The 17,147-nt window shown below is 42.6% G+C and overlaps 1 protein-coding gene across 1 annotated transcript in view; it reads right to left on the bottom strand.

Moving 5' to 3' along the window:
- Positions 1-17,147, bottom strand: part of LOC138968796 (CD109 antigen-like) — a gene marked incomplete in the record, with an annotated part of 51,623 nt that overhangs the window by 3,711 nt on the left and 30,765 nt on the right. Inside the window, 14 exon segments of the mRNA XM_070341440.1 lie at positions 435-544; positions 1,175-1,237; positions 1,727-1,876; positions 2,940-3,148; positions 3,558-3,735; positions 4,171-4,245; positions 4,822-4,978; positions 5,942-6,023; positions 6,225-6,401; positions 8,186-8,324; positions 9,352-9,480; positions 9,982-10,083; positions 10,377-10,490; positions 11,248-11,365. Of these exon segments, the coding sequence (XP_070197541.1) occupies positions 435-544; positions 1,175-1,237; positions 1,727-1,876; positions 2,940-3,148; positions 3,558-3,735; positions 4,171-4,245; positions 4,822-4,978; positions 5,942-6,023; positions 6,225-6,401; positions 8,186-8,324; positions 9,352-9,480; positions 9,982-10,083; positions 10,377-10,490; positions 11,248-11,365 (1,803 nt within the window).

The raw sequence follows: 17,147 nt of genomic DNA, 5'->3' as shown, positions 1-17,147 counted from the left end.
TTTCTGTCACCTTTTCCGTTTTGTGTGTTCCCTTTTGAGTTTTGTGTGTTCCCCTTTCTTTTTCTGTGTTCCTTTCTCGTTTTCCGTTTTTATCTATTCGTTCCCTATGACATGGTACGCCCCTTTTGGTTGCCTTTTGGTAAAGTGAAGCTGTTCGTGACAGAACTATGGCAAGAACAAACAAGTGATACGCCGACATTCAAAATTTCAAAGAGAGCTGGAATAACTTCTCTTTGTCAATCGATCGAATGCACCCTTTGTCCGTTTACAATATATATGAAGAAATACAGTCATTGGTCAAAGCGACGACAGTTAGCATCTTACATTTGACGACAAAGTCCAAGGCATACAGCTATCCTGATGCAGGAACGATTGCTACTAGGAAAAAACGGTCCCTTTACTGTGGTACATATACAGAGATGTGACAAACTCACTTGGCGCAAGTTTCAATTTCAAGCAGGTTCAGAGTGTCCTTGACCAGGTTGACCTTGACCTCAAAGGTCGGTTCCTCCACTTCCGCTTCAACGTTGAAGAACACACCGATCTGGAGATTCACAGAAAACCACACTTTTTAATCACAGCTCTCACACACACAAAAAAGAAGAAAAAAACACCTACACAAATTTGTTGGGACAAACTACACATTGTCTGTTGGAAATCAAAGAAACAAAACTGAGAGTAAGTGTTTCATTTGTGCTGAGTAGACCATCTATGCTTTTGTAGCTGGTAAATGTGCCTCAGAACGATCAGAGTGGAGGCAGAAAGGCCTCTACCGAGTTTGAAAAGACGATCGCTAAGTATACCGAGACAAAGAGTCGATTAAGAAAAGAACAATCAGACAGACCCTCGTCACAGTATACATGCACTCAGTGCAGTAAAGGGCTCCGCTCACATTTGTAACTTCAGCAGGACCGACGGCGCACTGCAGATTATCCCAGCCCGCTACAAGTTGCATGAAAGGAAAACAGGCCAAGTACTCGTCATAATCCCTATCGCGGCATAAATAATAGGCCGTGCGTCGTCTGTGCCGCTGAAACTGCGCAGGTATATTCTGCCCACAAGGAATGTCATTCCCGCATTGACCTCAGCCATAGCTGAAGCTGCAAAAGAACCAGTGTGCACAATCCGTTGTCTCCCAAGACAGAAGGATATGCCTACAGGTAAATGTGCTTACCTCCACAAGGGCAATGCCGGAGCCTGTAGCAGACACAGTGACGGAACTAGGAACAGACGGCAGCTGGAAATAAAATAAAATTGAAAGTCAGTGAAAGCTAATATCATTTGGGGAATGTTTCTTATTTGGGGAATGGTTCTAATTTTGGGAATGTTTCTAATTCTAGGAATGTTTTTTTGTTTATTTTTAGTAGATTAGTCCTTTATTGCGAGGGCCAGATGCAAAACTACAAATCCATGCACATTCTGGTACCCTCGTTAAATACAATTAAAAACAGTAATTGTCATTGTCAATGGTTCTAATGTAGTACTGGTTTTAATATTGGGAATGGTTTTAATTTTCGGAATAGTTCTAATTTGTGTAATGTTTCTAAACAAAATAAAACTGGTTATGCTACACTGGGACATGAAGATAATTCGGTCGCAGCATATGAATGCATGGATTTGATAATAGCGGCACCTTGCAGAAAATCAGTAACAATCAATTTCTACTGATTTCAAGTTATTCTTTTAACAATTAAAATATCTATGGTAAATCTACTGAAACACGCACATCAGCACTCTGCAGAACGAGGGCGTTGTTCTGGTTGACGGAGAATCGCTTGGCGAAGGAGGCGGCGGTGACGGACACCTCGATGTTGAAACTCTTGGAGTAGGCCAGACGGGCAAACTCGGACAGAGCCTGGAGGGCTAGGACGGTGTCCTGTAACATAGTAAAATACAGGGTGTTACTTTTACCCCTGTAAATTGTATGATCTGAGAAACAAAGGGAAGTACGCGCTCTAAATACATAGGACAAGTGCAACAGAGAAAGTGAGAGTTACGCGGAATGAATCTCCTTATTATTTTGTAAATTGTATAGTTTGTTTAGCATTACAAACTAAGCGCCAAGTTTGTGTCACTGAATTCTGACAAAGCCAGGCAGTTGAAACGAGGTAACGTCAGTAAACACGATTTCAGGTCGGGTGTGGGTTATAGGCTATATTTAACTTGGTAAAGGCTTCTTTTCTGGCGACAACCAGCAGATAAGAGGAGAAAATATCCCTAGAATCAGAATTATATTATATTATATTCAACTTTCCTTCACCGTTACATAGAACTAGAGTGCCTCAATCAGACACTGCCAATACAGGACTCTAGTCAAAAATCATGTAGTATCACGATTGACTTGAGCAGAATTTGAAGCCTAAGATACATCACTGTGGGCTCCATAAATAGATGTCAAAGGGCTTAACGACTACGGCATATCAGCTGGAAAGATTTAATCATAGTAAGGACAGAATGTTCTGCGTCATAACTTAAAACTGTATTACATCTAAACAAAATGGAGTAAAACATAAAATTTACAGACGGTTAGAATGCAATGTCGAGTTTAAAGGACACCCTCCAACTAATGTATTACTACGGCAAACTTTCACTTCAAAACAATATGTGACCCTCCACTACGGAATGAGTCGCATGTCACCGTTGCATGATTTTCATATTTTTTATATTTTCCTAAAGAGTTTTTTATGCTCTATCCAGTGGTGAAAACCGTTTTAGAAAAGACAGAAAACTGAGTTATAAGCCTGTGACTAAGGTGACCCTCACACTGTTACCAGACACTCCCCGGACTTATATTGCCTAGCGCAGAACCGCGCGAGGTGACATGCGACTCATTTCGTGGTGGAGGGTCACATATGTGGCCTATAAGTACAGGTACACATCCACGCGAAACACACACACACACACACACACACACGTGTACACACACACACACCACAAACCTGAGTGGAAGCATAACCGCCGTGAGGATTACGCTTCGAAGCCACCCATTTCATGACGTCAAGGCCACCGATGAAGTCGTTCTTTGCAGCGTACGTCAGCAGAGCGTATGCCGTCATCTCCACGTCGGAGGAGACGGCGGCAGGAGAATGCCAGTAACGGCTGGTGGACGTAGGCTTTGTTGTGACCTTGTGCCAGTATCTCAAGCCATCTGTTCAAAAAGAAAAGTAAGCTTGGAATTAGCTTGTGGCAAAATGCTTTGATTCATTTTTGTTGCACATTAATCACGATAACTATGAAAGTACCAAACACAATAAAAACGCTGCCAGTGAAAAGAATGTTACAGTTGGCAAAACACACACACACACACACACACACACACACACACACACACACACACACACACACACACACACACACACACACACACACACACACACACACACACACACACACACACACACACACACACACACACATACATACACACACACAAACCCGACTTTGTCTTAGGAACGCCTACCTCTTGCTAAATCCAACTCCATTTCCCAACTCACCCCTTCGACCCTCACGCCACTCACCCCCCCCCCCCCCCCCCCCAACCACCCGCACACACTCACCTTTAACAACAGCGTGGCTGACCAGCGTGGAGAAAGAAGAAGCAGCGCCAGTGTCTCCGGCCAGAGTGAGGGCGTAGACGGTCATGGCCAAAATGTAGTCGTCCGTGACTGTGGGCAGCTTCCCCTTCAGGTACTTGATGGCCTCGGTAGTGGCTGTCGATACCCTCTGGCTGACGCTCTGTCGGGCGAGGAACAGAAAAAGGTCAACTTACTTTATAACGTAAATTATGTAGTGCATCTGCTATTTGATAAGGGTTAAGGTGTATCCATATTTGCATGGTGGATGTAAACGCGGTATAATGTGGAGTGAATGTGTGTGTGTGTGTGTGTGTGTGTGTGTGTGTGTGTGTGTGTATGTGTGTGTGTGTGTGTGTGTGTGTGTGTGTGTGTGTGTGTGTGTGTGTTAGAGAAATGCAGTGAGCACTGTTGTTTTGTTTTGTTTGAATGACTATGTGTGCTCAAGCCAAGCAATTTTTCAAGCAAAATGAGGGATTTGAGGGCACGGGGGGGGGGGGGGGGGGGGGGGTTGTGGCGTTTGAGGTGTCGTCTGTAATATGCAGTTTATGCTATACCACCTTGACGTCTATAAATAAAACCAACACTTGTCACTCACTCCTTGCAGATCGTTGTTCTCCAGCAGAGCGATGAGCACGAAGGCCGTGAGACCTGTCCCGTTGCTGGCACCTCCCTGTAGAATCATTATCACACGTGCTACATATTGATCAAAATGGTATACTCAGATTTATATAACCATCCGCAAAAGAACAATCAGATATTTTATTACGAAATCATGAAATTAATCGTCTTAAAATGTTCACTACAACGCCATACTCCTCATATCCTCAAGGAACATTTCCAAATAATTAAAGTATCTATCGTAAATGTACTGAACCCGCAACGTTTCGTGATTTTATCACGTTTTATTTCTGGATTGCCCTGACCACACAAATAGCACACATTCTGTCTGCGAGGAGGAGACTACGAGGTATATTTCAATCACTTGGGTTTAACTTCGGCTCTACGACTATCAAACGCAAGGTTGTCAATTCAAATCATCATATTAAAATGATTGATTACTTCACTGACTCATTTCCTTGTCCTCGATTCGTTTGTGCAAACTAAGAATAATTTACTTAAGAACACACTACCCCTTTTTGTCCAAACACGGCTTCTGGTTACCCGTTCGAAAATGCATGTCAAGATAATACCTTTTGAGAAATCAAATCACCTTCTCAGAGCACAGGTAAATACAATAAAATCCTACCTGCATGTTTTTATGGATGACACGGCCAGGTTCTGGGAAGGAGCCATCTGGTTTCTGTTTGGCTAGCATCCAGTCAATGGATTTCGAGATGACATCATCGTCGATGAAGATGTAGGGTTTGGCCTGGTGGAACGTCTTGGCTACGAACGCTGTCAGCCTAGAGAAGAGTGATGAAACACTGGCTGAAGCAACGATTCATTCACTAACTCAAAAAAGAAATATGTAGGTAGGTAGATAAATCGATTCACACAGAGACAGCATGACTGATGGTTTGATTTACTTACTGGCTTAGTGCATGCGGGTGTACAGAGGAGTGTGTGTGTGTGTGTGTGTGTGTGTGTGTGTGTGTGTGTGTGTGTGTGTGTGCGTGCGTGCGTGCATGTGTGCGTGCATGTGTGTGAGAGAGAGAGAGTGTGTGTATGTGTGTGTGTGTGTGAGAGAGAGAGTGTGTGTGCGTGCGTGCGTGCGTATATGTGTGTGTGTGTGTGTGCGTGTGTGTGTGTGTGTGTGCAGGGGCGGATCAGTTCATTTTATGGGGGGGGGGGGGTTTCCAAAAGTATATTGTGAAGATATGGGTGTGAAGGCGCGAAGCGCCGAGCTGACGGCGCGAAGCGCCTAGCTTGCTAGGGAGGTCCGGGGGCATGCCCCCCCGGAAAATTTTGAAAAAAAGGATGCAAAATGGTGCAATCTGGTGCATTCTGAGGATAATCATTACCAGTTTCAGGCAGCAGATTTTGTCACTGATTAAGACCCGAAAAATTGAATCTCAACCCAAAAAAACACACACAAATATTTTCATTTTTTGGCTGGGGGGAGGGGGGTTTCCGGAAACCCCAGAAACCCCCCCCCTCGTCCGCCCCTGGTGTGTGTGTGTGTGTGTGTGTGTGTGTGTGTGTGTGTGTGTGTGTGTGTGTGTGTGTGTGTGTGTGTGTGTGTTTGTGTGTGCATCTGTCTGTGTCTCTATATTGGGTTTGTGAATAATAATCTTAAATCAAGACTTGACTAAATGTAACAAAAAGTATGACCTGGTGGATTGCTGAGTGTATGTTCGCGTTTGTGTATCAGTAAGTTCAAGCGTGCACATGTCCACCAATATTTGTTGTGTTGTAAGAGGACTTACCACATGCTTCCTGACGGATCCCTGTCGCCAAAAGCACTGAAGGATCCATCTTTGTGTTGGTATGTCAGTTCTCTCTGGTAACCTGTCACACACATGTAAAGTATGAATTACTGCATTTTCAAATTACAATCTTTTCGAACTAGACCATGGTAATGTACAGAAATACATGTTAAACAAAACATGTCTTTGGCCACCTCCTCCTCCTCCTCCTCCTCCTCCTCCTCATCATCATCATCATCATCACAACCATAGACCATAAAAAAACAAGCAGCCAATGAAATACCATGTTCCATGAAGCGGATGGCCTTCTCAGCGATGTCTCCTGACAGCTGATTGGTGGCTTTCAGGTAGGCGGAGACGAAGACATCCGGGGCCATGCCGAGCATGTTCTGCTCCCCACATCCGGTGGGCATCTTGAGCAGACTGTCCAGTCCGTTGACAGTTGGGCCCATCAGGTCACCTGCACAAAACAAGCCTCTGTTACCTTCTTTTGTTGGTTCTACCAATTTATTTAGAACAGATAACAATGCCGCAGTCAATCAATTCAACAAATGGAGCACAACAAGCAAAGCTTATACACGTGCTCTTACATGCTTGGTGTATCTATCTTCTCTCTTCTCAAGTAGACATTGCTCATAATGACTTCTGGGCTAAAATCTTGTGATACAACGATTGACTAGAGTAGAGTTTTTTTCCTGAAGCCCCAAACATATTTAAGGGCAGCAGGTGGGCCAGTGCAAAATTGATCAAATTGTTCAAAAAACTTTTTTTGATATTTTGGCAGATAATGGTTTCATAACATAGGCCTACCTAACATGCATGTGTGTCTGTGTTTTTGTCAAAAGTGTTATATGTATAGCTAATCAATGAACACAATATTTGAATAGTTCTATCTTCAACGTCGTTTTTCTCATTTCAGCCATTTTTGCGGCAGTTGCATCTTGGGGGTTACGATTTCTCTGGCTGTAATTTAGCTAGAGCAATAATTTTTTGTGCAGTTTGTGCAGAATATAACATTCTGGGGGATTACGAAAGGATTTTGTTGCCAATGTATTACAGTCATAACCAGATTATTTCAAAAAATAATTTTGCGGGGGTTACCCTAAAGTTTGACGGTTGTAACAAAGAAATGTCCCTAACTCCAAATATAAATATAATAATCAAAATCTGCTTCGTAATCCCCTAGAGCATACCCAGAAAGATAAAATATAACAATAATTAGAAGTGTGACAATCATATCTGCTGAAATATCATATCCCCCCTGTACTCCACTTTTGTCTGTATTTGACTGTTTTTGTCGCGTAAAACAAAAACCAGCAACCCAAAATACAAAAAGTGACTATCATTTGTCATTGTTTATTCATTTCTTTCATAAAATAACATTCAAACAAAATAAAACATTCAAATAAAAAAAACATAGTGCACTGGCCCACCTGCCCTTAAATCATACTGCACCAAGGCAATTTGCGTAGTACATAGAACCACACATACATACAAACACGTACGCACGAACCCTTCCCCCTTACCCGGAAAATGTACCCTTTTTTTCTGAAGGAGAGACTCAAAATACCCCTTTTAAATTCTGAATTTCAACAGCATCTGAGGGAGGTGGGGGGAGGGGGTGAAAAGCTCCCCTCTGACTATGCAGCCCCTGTACCCCTGCTTCATTATTGAAGCCCCTCCCTCTCATGCACTAGGTCCAGCCCTGCAGCACACTCACCACCACAATACTGCCTGCACTCCTACTGTATTATTCACGTCACTATTCGCTCCCCTTCATGTTGTGGTAACATTCACATTTTCATCAGTAAGGCGGATCCCGCTGCCATTATTCCCGCACCCAGGAAAGATGATAACCCTTCAACTAAACACTTCAAGATGAGAATTGTTTTTAAGTTCAAGCTAAAATAACCAGCAATTTGTGCATTAAGTTGTGTATTGTCCAGTCCAGAGAAACGCTTAGAATCATGTGAGTGTTGAGACTGAAAAAGTACAGCCAGGATGATGATAAGTAATGTTTAACGCCCTCACGGTAAAACCATTAGGGGCATGTTCTCGGAAAAAACCAGCCAGGAGTTGAGCTGACTACGTGTAAGAGCAATTTCTTTTGGTTGGCGCACAACAAAAACTGGTTCGCGTCAGTGGTAGAAAAAAAGTGCGTACGGCACTTAAAAAAATGCAACATTTACTCACAATTTTTCAATCATCGAGAACGCTGACAGCATTAATAAAACCTGAACGTACCAATAGCAGTGACTCGTGCCCTGGAGGAGTCCACCACCACGTTGGGAGGCAGAGAGATGGGGACGGTCTTGGTGAAGGTGGTGGTGTTCTTCAGGTCAACCAGCACGGACACACCGAACTCCTTGGGGACACCCTCCGCCTTGCACACACACATGAATCATTCTAACATTAACCGAGGCTTACGCGAGGTTCAGCTTAATTAGCGGGACGCCCTCCGCCATGCACACACACACATGAATCATTCTAACATTAACCGAGGTTTACGCGAGGTTCAGCTTAATTAGCGGGACGCCCTCCGCCATGCACACACACACACATGATTACGCGAGGTTCAGCTTAATTAGCGGGACGCCCTCCGCCATGCACACACACACACATGAATCATTCTAACATTAACCGAGGTTTACGCGAGGTTCAGCTTAATTAGCAGGACACCATCCGCCTTGCACACACACATGAATCATTCTAACATTAAACGAGGCTTACGCGAGGTTCAGCTTAAGTAGCGGGACACCCTCCGCCTTGTACACACACATGAATCATTCTAACATTAACCGAGGCTTACGCGAGGTTCAGCTTAATTAGCGGGACACCCTCCGCTTTGCACACACACACATGAATCATTCTAACATTAACCGAGGCTTACGCGAGGTTCAGCTTAATTAGCGGGACACCCTCCGCCATGCACACACACATGAATCATTCTAACATTAACCGAGGTTTACGCGAGGTTCAGCTTAATTAATAGTTTTCAAAGTATATGCTGGGAAGGTAAGTGTATAACTATTATGTCCCGAAGCTTGCATAAGGTTCAGCTTAATTAGCTTTGTTCAAAATAATGATGTCATTTGGAAGGTAAGTTTATGTCATAGCCTGACGCTTACATGCAGTTGAGCTTAATTAGTATTATTCAGAGTATGTCATTTGGAAGGCAAGAGTATGATATTATATCGCATTACCTCCCTGCTTTGAGAAAATCGGACAACATTTGTTTTCAAAAATAAAATGGATGATTTCAAATCAACCGTTTAACAACAACAACAACCACAACAACAACAACAACAACAACAACAACAACAACAACAACAACAACAACAACAACAACAACAACAACAACAACAACAACAACAACAACAACCACAACCATAACAACAACAAGTATGTACCTCGACCAGCAGCTGGCGACGCACAGCATCAGCGGCCTGAGTGGACTGAGCGGAAACTACCGCCTCCACGTTGCCCAGCCTGGCGGGTACAATGGGGAAGAACACGGACTTGCCCTCACCGGCAGGCACCTGGGAGTAATTATGACAATAAACACAATATTGCATACCATTATGCAACACAAAATAGCAGTCTTAGTGCGTTTTGCAAAAACAAAACAAAAAGTTTAAGGTGTAGAAAATACATAATAATTTCCCATCTTACCCGAATTTGACTCCGACGTGACCTTCAAATTAAACGAGGGTAAATGAGACAACAACAACAACAACAACAATTATGACAATAAACACAATATTGCATACCATTATGCAACACAAAATAGCAGTCTTAGTGCGCTTTGCAAAAACAAAACAAAAAGTTTAAGGTGTAGAAAATACATAATAATTTCCCATCTTACCCGAATTTGACTCCGACGTGACCTTCAAATTAAACGAGGGTAAATGAGACAACAACAACAACAACAACAACAACAACAACAACAACAACAACAGAATAGAGCACACAGACAAATTAAAACAATCAATGGCATGTTTAACGATAGCAAAACTTGTGACGTCATAAGTGCAACGTACCTTGACGTTCTGGACCTGGTCCGCGTGACGTAAGTCCTCCTGTCCGTTTGCGTCATGCACCAGGTTGAAGTAATCCTGAGACTGGGCCATGCTCACACGGACCTGTACATCAAATCGAAATTGTGCAGAACAATCACAAGGGTGCATGTGAGGTGTGAAATCTTTTCCCGAGCACGTCTCTGGACAAAGTTCAAAATGTATAAAAAATAAAAAATAGAAGTGCCCGAACAATTACGTAATTTTCTAAATGCAAGCATAAGGCATACGAGCCACATGCATGGTTTTTTGGAAGCGTCTTTCTTTTCTTTTCTTTTTTTGCACCCGTTTTACGATTGCATGGCTGGACTCATTTTTTAAAAACTTTTTGTTCTGTTTGTATCCGTTATACGACTCACATCTTGGTCTGTCGGCAAGTAGTTGAAGACGATGGCCTGAATGACGACCTGCTCGCCGCGGACCACTGAGTAGGGCAGGTTCAAGGTCACGAAGAATGGTCTGAAGACTCTCAGCTGCACACAAAAAGCAAATTGTCCGCTAAAGCCTAAAATAAACTGTGCAAAGTCGAATTCGTGAAGTCTACTTCAGGAAGCTGTCTGCACGAAGCTTTGTCACTGAATTTTTGGTAAAGAGAATTTGCGAAGTCTTCGTGAAGACGACTTCGGGCTCAATTAAGGGCAGACTTAACGGGACCAACCAAAAAATTGCAGTTCTCTATCAACGAAATATGAAAGTAATAGAGACATATATGTACTCGTGTTCATTAAATCAAGAAACGGGTGACTGCGATGACGAATGCTCCACTGATGATGGAAAAAACTAGTAAACGATACAATGAAAATACAAACTTCTGTTGACATATTTTCTTGCGATTTATACATGAAGATTTGATATTCAGCCACCGAAACCCTGGCTAACTACCTACAATGACGAGGGTGATAACGGTGATTGTAAGGGCATGATAGCTACGATATCATCATCATGTGGAAGGATAACGATAACCACGGTCTGTATGCTGATGAACAAGATGCATGACAGATTTGGATAAACAAAAACTAGAGCAAAAGAAGCACACACACACACACACATACACACACACGCACGCATATCCCCCCCCCCCCGCACACACACACACATGCACGCACACACACATACACACATGCACGCACACACACATACACACACACACACATACACACACACACACACCAACAAAGACAACCGTAACAAGGACAAACCACCCATAGCTGAAAAGAAAGCCATGGTTACCTTAGCAGCAGTAGGGGCGACACCCAGACCAGTGGTCGGGTTGATGGCGAAGGCCGAAGTGACCCAGGATGTGATGGTGTCAGGGACAGTGGTGGTCAACGTAGCAGTGCCGTCAGCACTGGACACACGGACAAACGCACGTTATATACGGTATTCACACAGGCAAGTAGATGGACACACACAGAAATATAAAACACTAACAAAAATGAAAATTGTAATCATTGTAAATGGTGTTGTTTTAGTGCAACGATAGTATCCAACGAGTAAGAATTAACTCTTGTTCCAACGCTACTCTGATATTTCTGGGATTTACACTTCTGTTACTTAAAGAGATAGACTCTGTTGAAAATTACACGTATGTTGTAAGAACAAGAAACTATATGAGGTACTTATACACATTTTGTTCCAATTTCTCACTGACTATTTTCCATCAGAACCTATTTTACATGCTTCAAAACTCCTTTAAATAATCTGAACTCTTTTAAATGTGACCCTCCACCACGAAATGAGTCGCATGTCACCTCGCGTGGTTTTGCGCTAGGCTTAATATAAGTCCGGGGAGTGTCTGGTAACAGTGCAAGGGTCACCTTAGTCGCAGGGTTATAACTCAAACAGTTTTCGCTCTTTTCTAAAACGGTTTTCACCACTGGATAGAGCATAAAAAACTCTTTGTGAAAATGTAAAAATATGAAAATCATGCAAAGGTAACATGCGACTCAATTCGGGGTGGAGGGTCACAAATGTAATATTTCTCAGCAATGTTGAGTAGTCTTATTCTTATCCTTACCCTTATCCTTAGTCGCGTACCAAAAAAATCTGCATTGGAATTCTAAGACGATTAAACTTTCATACATACATAAACGCGGATGAACATGAAACTGATCTGACTAAACTTCAGATGCCTGCAATCTACTTTCTTAGCATGTTAGTTCATCCATCAAAGATCATATTTAAAACTGGACACAATGTTGAATTCGACTAAAAATACAAATGACTCATTAAACATATTACTACTATTATTTTCTTTAAAGATCAAATCATATGCATATCGACAAAAAGCAGTGTTACATCTCAAAGCCATACAACGTTCAATACACGAAAAGCATGCAATTCCAGGGGGTACTAGTAGTCAAGCAAGCAGGAAACATAGCAATTTGGAAAGGAAACTCCAGAACCATTCCTGAGAAGTTCCTCAGGCTGACAACATGTGTGCATCTACCTTAAAAAACGGTTTTATCTTACAGGCAAAAGACGGATTTCAATTCCAGATATATATGTAGTGCACAAGATTAAAAACAAAAACTACAAAAAAGTAACTTTTATTACAAATTAAACAAGAGATCTGACTGAACAAAGATAATTGACGATTTTCTAGCGAGTTTGCATGGGTTGTGAAAGAGTAAACACCCTTGCTTTTCTCTGACAAATAACTCAACACGTGCTCCTGTCCCCCTGTTTCTGACACACCCCTCGCTAGTGATAAGCCCCTCCGTATGTTTTGTAATCTGGTTCGTTTTACTAGAAGAAAAAAAAAGAAAACAAAGAAAGCACGAAAGCAAGAAAGAAAGAACAAAAGAGAGAGAGAGAGAGAGAGAGAGAGAGAGAGAGAGAGAGAGAGAGAGAGAGAGAGAGAGAGAGAGATAGAGATAGAGATAGAGATAGAGATAGAGATAGAAGATAGAGAGATAGAGAGAGAGAGAGAGAGAGAGAGAGAGAGAGAGAGAGAGAGAGAGAGAATTTTCATGTGTTTAATAACTATAACAAATATGGCGTTTGTCAGGTTTAACATCTACCAACAGCAAAAACGAAATCAAACACACAAAAATCGTTTTTTTATCACTAGCAATATATCACCATACAACTTGAGGTGAGCTACAACAGAGACACAAAAAGGCATAAAAAAACAAAAACGTACTCACAACTAGCCTACTACACACGCTGGATGAAACACTGCAAGCTCTCAGAGGCCTGGCAAGCAGAAATACGCGAATCTTCAATGAACTGCATGTTGGTCAGAAGATATGCAACCACAGAAATAAAACCGAAGAATCAACACACCAACATTCCCAGTAGACGGCTCCAGAAGAATCAACACTTTCCTGCTATTCCTTCATTTTCTAGCAGGTTTTTTTCTCTCTTTGAAAAACCACCACCGTTCCTTTCCAACTCGAACAATACCACGATGTGAGCAGGAAAAACAAAGGCGAATGGCAACGTCTGGAAGAGAACTACTACACAACCGAAACCAATAAACCCTTCAAACGACACAGCCAAAGTGATAGTTAAAGGCCCACTTCGCCTCGTTGAAACAGTTCTCCTCTCCGTCTCAGATTTGGTCAGGCTTAAACATGGGATAAGACTATCCCTCCATTTGGTCACACACCAAACATGAACAGCCTGGGTGCTCTATGTGCACAGTGGCATTTTTTCAAATAATTAATTTCGTAAAAGCGACGGGCACTGATGTCTCTTTTGGCAATTAATTCATCAACAAATTCCAACTCACCATAGCAAGCAGTCAGGTGTTTGTTTTTGGTATGTGACCAAGTGGAGGGATGGTCTTATTCCACGTTAAAGCCTGACCGTATCTGAGATAGTAAAGCGAACAGTTTTCACGAGGCGGAGTGGGCCTTGAGAGAGGAACCTAGATCCGGAGAGGAGCTCGTACTCGACAGAAGCGTTAGTCCACAGCCAGGTCTCAGGAAAGACGTTGCGCACGTGTTCAACCTACTGCAATTCTTGCGCTGGCTGTTGCGGCTGATTGGGAGGAGGCACGTGACCCCCACCGCTCACAGCAGAAGAAACATGCACCCCAGGCAGGTGTCCAATGCCGCCCATGAGAAAGCCGTGGTGAGAAATTAAGCTCGGGCAAGATCACTGTAGCGAAGAACAACCATCACCGTTTGCGTCATTTTCCATTGTCGTCCATTTGTCTTTGTGTCTCTTTTAGTAAGTATACACGTGTGGTACGTTTAACTTTCGGATGTCTATTGCGAGGGCTTGTTTGTAAGATCACTGTTCTAAAGAACAACAACCTCAATTTGTTTCATTCCCTACCGTTTCTCTCTTTTTTTTTTCTTTTTGAATGTGTGTGTTGTTATTCTTTTTTTTATTTTTTTTATTTTTTTTTAGAAACCGGGTCACGGTCATTGAAAAACTGTGAGTAACTACTGTGGTGTCATTCGCATCTTCTCCATATTGCAGTGCAAAGCAGGCAATTGAGTGGAATCAGCCCGAAGTCAGCGCGACCCGAGAGTAAGATTTCACGCATGCCTCTCACACTTTATGTTCGAGTTCCAGCCTGTATGGTAAGAACGATCAGACCACGACTTTGACTTACTGTTCTCATTGAAAGGCAAGAAACAACACAAGACAGCTACTATCTGATTATGTCCGAGTTCCAGCCTGTGTGGTAAGAACGATCAGACCACGACTTTGACTTACTGTTCTTATTGAAAGGCAAGAAACAACACAAGACAGCCACTATCTGATTATGCCGAAGACCGACGATTCTAAGTTGACAATCTGATATAGCTTTTAAAAGAATTAAGATCGAATGTCACCACCGATTCCAGGGAACCATTCGATGAAGCGTACAGGAATGTTATGAACCCTAAACGAATGACGACTAATATTCGGATTGACCACGCACATCAACAACCGCAGAAAGTCGAGCAAGCGCAGAAGCATACGAATAAAAACAAATCTCATTAAGCCTGCATACTTGTTGCAGCTAATGCATTTCTGCCAGCATCTTTCAGGTGAAACCTTGTCAGTAAAGTTGTCTTTCTTTAAATACTGTACTTAATTATTATTGTAACGCTTATGATACTAGAGATGTTATGCCATTTCATACAAGGCAGACAGAAGGCTTCCTCAAGGAGAAGATATCGGAACACTACCATATTGCACTACAGATGTTTCCCTTACCGCTGGCCTACCCTCATCTGCAACCTATTTCATCTCGTTGCAACCGAGGTTCCGATGAAAAGGAAAAGCTGAACTACTTAATCTAAACATAGTACTTGGCTCTCATCTGCAACCTATTTCATCTCGTTTAAACCGAGGTTCCGATGAAAAGGAAAAGCTGAACTACTTAATCTAAACATAGTACTTGGCTCTCATCTGTCACCTATTTCATCTCGTTTAAACCGAGGTTCCGATGAAAAGGAAAAGCTGAACTACTTAATCTAAACATAGTACTTGGCTCTCATCTGTCACCTATTTCATCTCGTTTAAACCGAGGTTCCGATGAAAAGGAAAAGCTGAACTACTTAATCTAAACATAGTACTTGGCTCTCATCTGTCACCTATTTCATCTCGTTTAAACCGAGATTCCCAAAAAAAGCAGAAGCTGAACTACTGCCAAACATCATACTTGACTCTCATCAGTCACATATTTATCACGTTTAAACAGAGGTTCCTAGTCCAAGCAGATGCTAAACTACTGCCAAATATCGTACTTGACTTTCATCAGTCACTGATTTATCACGTTTAAACAGAGGTTCCTAGGCCAAGCAGATGCTGAACTACTGCCAAATATCGTACTTGACAGAAACGTTAGACCACAGCCAGGTCTCGGGAAAAACGCTGCGCACGTGTTCAACCTCCTGTAAAGGCTGCGTTCCGTGTGTTGGCTGGGTGTGGATTATGTGTTCCAAATTGATGCTGCCCATGAAGAAACCACCATGAAAGCGTGGTGGGTCTGTAAGAGGAAGAAAACTTGTTTATGTCATTCATTATTGATTTGTGTCCCGTGTGAAACGCAAGTCCTTTACAACGGGAGCCGGTCTATATATATCAATGGTTCAATGTCAGTTGTTCTACCGCATCCTTTCAAAGTGAATGCGTCATGTCTGCGCATGGCCAAAGCCTAATAAGCGCCAACGATGCTCCAGCTAGTAGGCTGCATAAAAACGGTATACACGCAAAGCAAAGCAGACGATGTTGTCTCATACTTGACGGATGCGTTAGTCCACAGCCATGTCTCGGGAAAGACGTCTCGCACGTGTTCAACCTCCTGTAAAGGCTGTCCTGTCTGTGGCTGCGTTCCGTGTGGTGATAGAGGCTTGATTGCGTGCATAATATTGCCCATGAGGAAACCACCATGAAAGCGGGGTGGGTCTGTCAGAGGAAGAAAACTTGTTTATGTCATTCATTCTCGATTGAATTCCTTTGTGACACGCAAATCCTTTTACAACGGAACGGGAGCCGGCCTATAAATCCCCGTTTCCCTGTCAGCTTTTCTGCTTATTCCTTTCACAGAGAGTGCAGCAAATCTCCGCACTGTCGAAGGCTAAGTGTCCATGATGCTCCAGCAAGGCTGCATAAAAGCGTTTTATACACAAAGCAATGCAAACGCCTCTGTCTCATACTTGACGGAAGCGTTCGTCCACAGCCAGGTCTCAGGAAAGACGCTTCGCACGTGTTCAACCTCGTGTAAACCTTGGTTTATCTGAGGCTGCCCTCCGTGATGATTGTTGTGAATGTTGTAGGTACCCATAATATGGAAACTATGGAAGAAGATTGGGTCTGTGGGAGAATGAACATTTATCCATGTCATTCAATCTCTTCAAAACACAAGTCCGTAACAACGGAACGGGAGCCGGTCTATGAATCCATGTTTCTGTATCAGCTGCTCTACACAGAGTCTACACAGCGTACGCGCCCTGAACCTTCAGCTAGGCTGCACAATGACATCTTACTAGCAAAGCAAAACCAAGATAACAATGAAAACGTACTTTGTTTATTGTTTATTGTTCAGGTGAATACATGTTCATACAGGTGAATACATGTTCATACATTTTGTTCTTGTTCTTCTCGCCTGCAGTCTCTTGTTCCTGTTCCGGCAAAGCAAAGCAGACGATTTTGTCTCATAGCCAGGTTCCTAAGAAAAGCAA

The sequence above is a fragment of the Littorina saxatilis genome, linkage group LG6 (assembly GCF_037325665.1).
Source record: "Littorina saxatilis isolate snail1 linkage group LG6, US_GU_Lsax_2.0, whole genome shotgun sequence".
NCBI classification, from domain to species: Eukaryota; Metazoa; Mollusca; class Gastropoda; order Littorinimorpha; family Littorinidae; genus Littorina; species Littorina saxatilis.
Note: the sequence above shows the minus strand (reverse complement) of the source record. Positions and strands in the feature narration are given on the sequence as shown.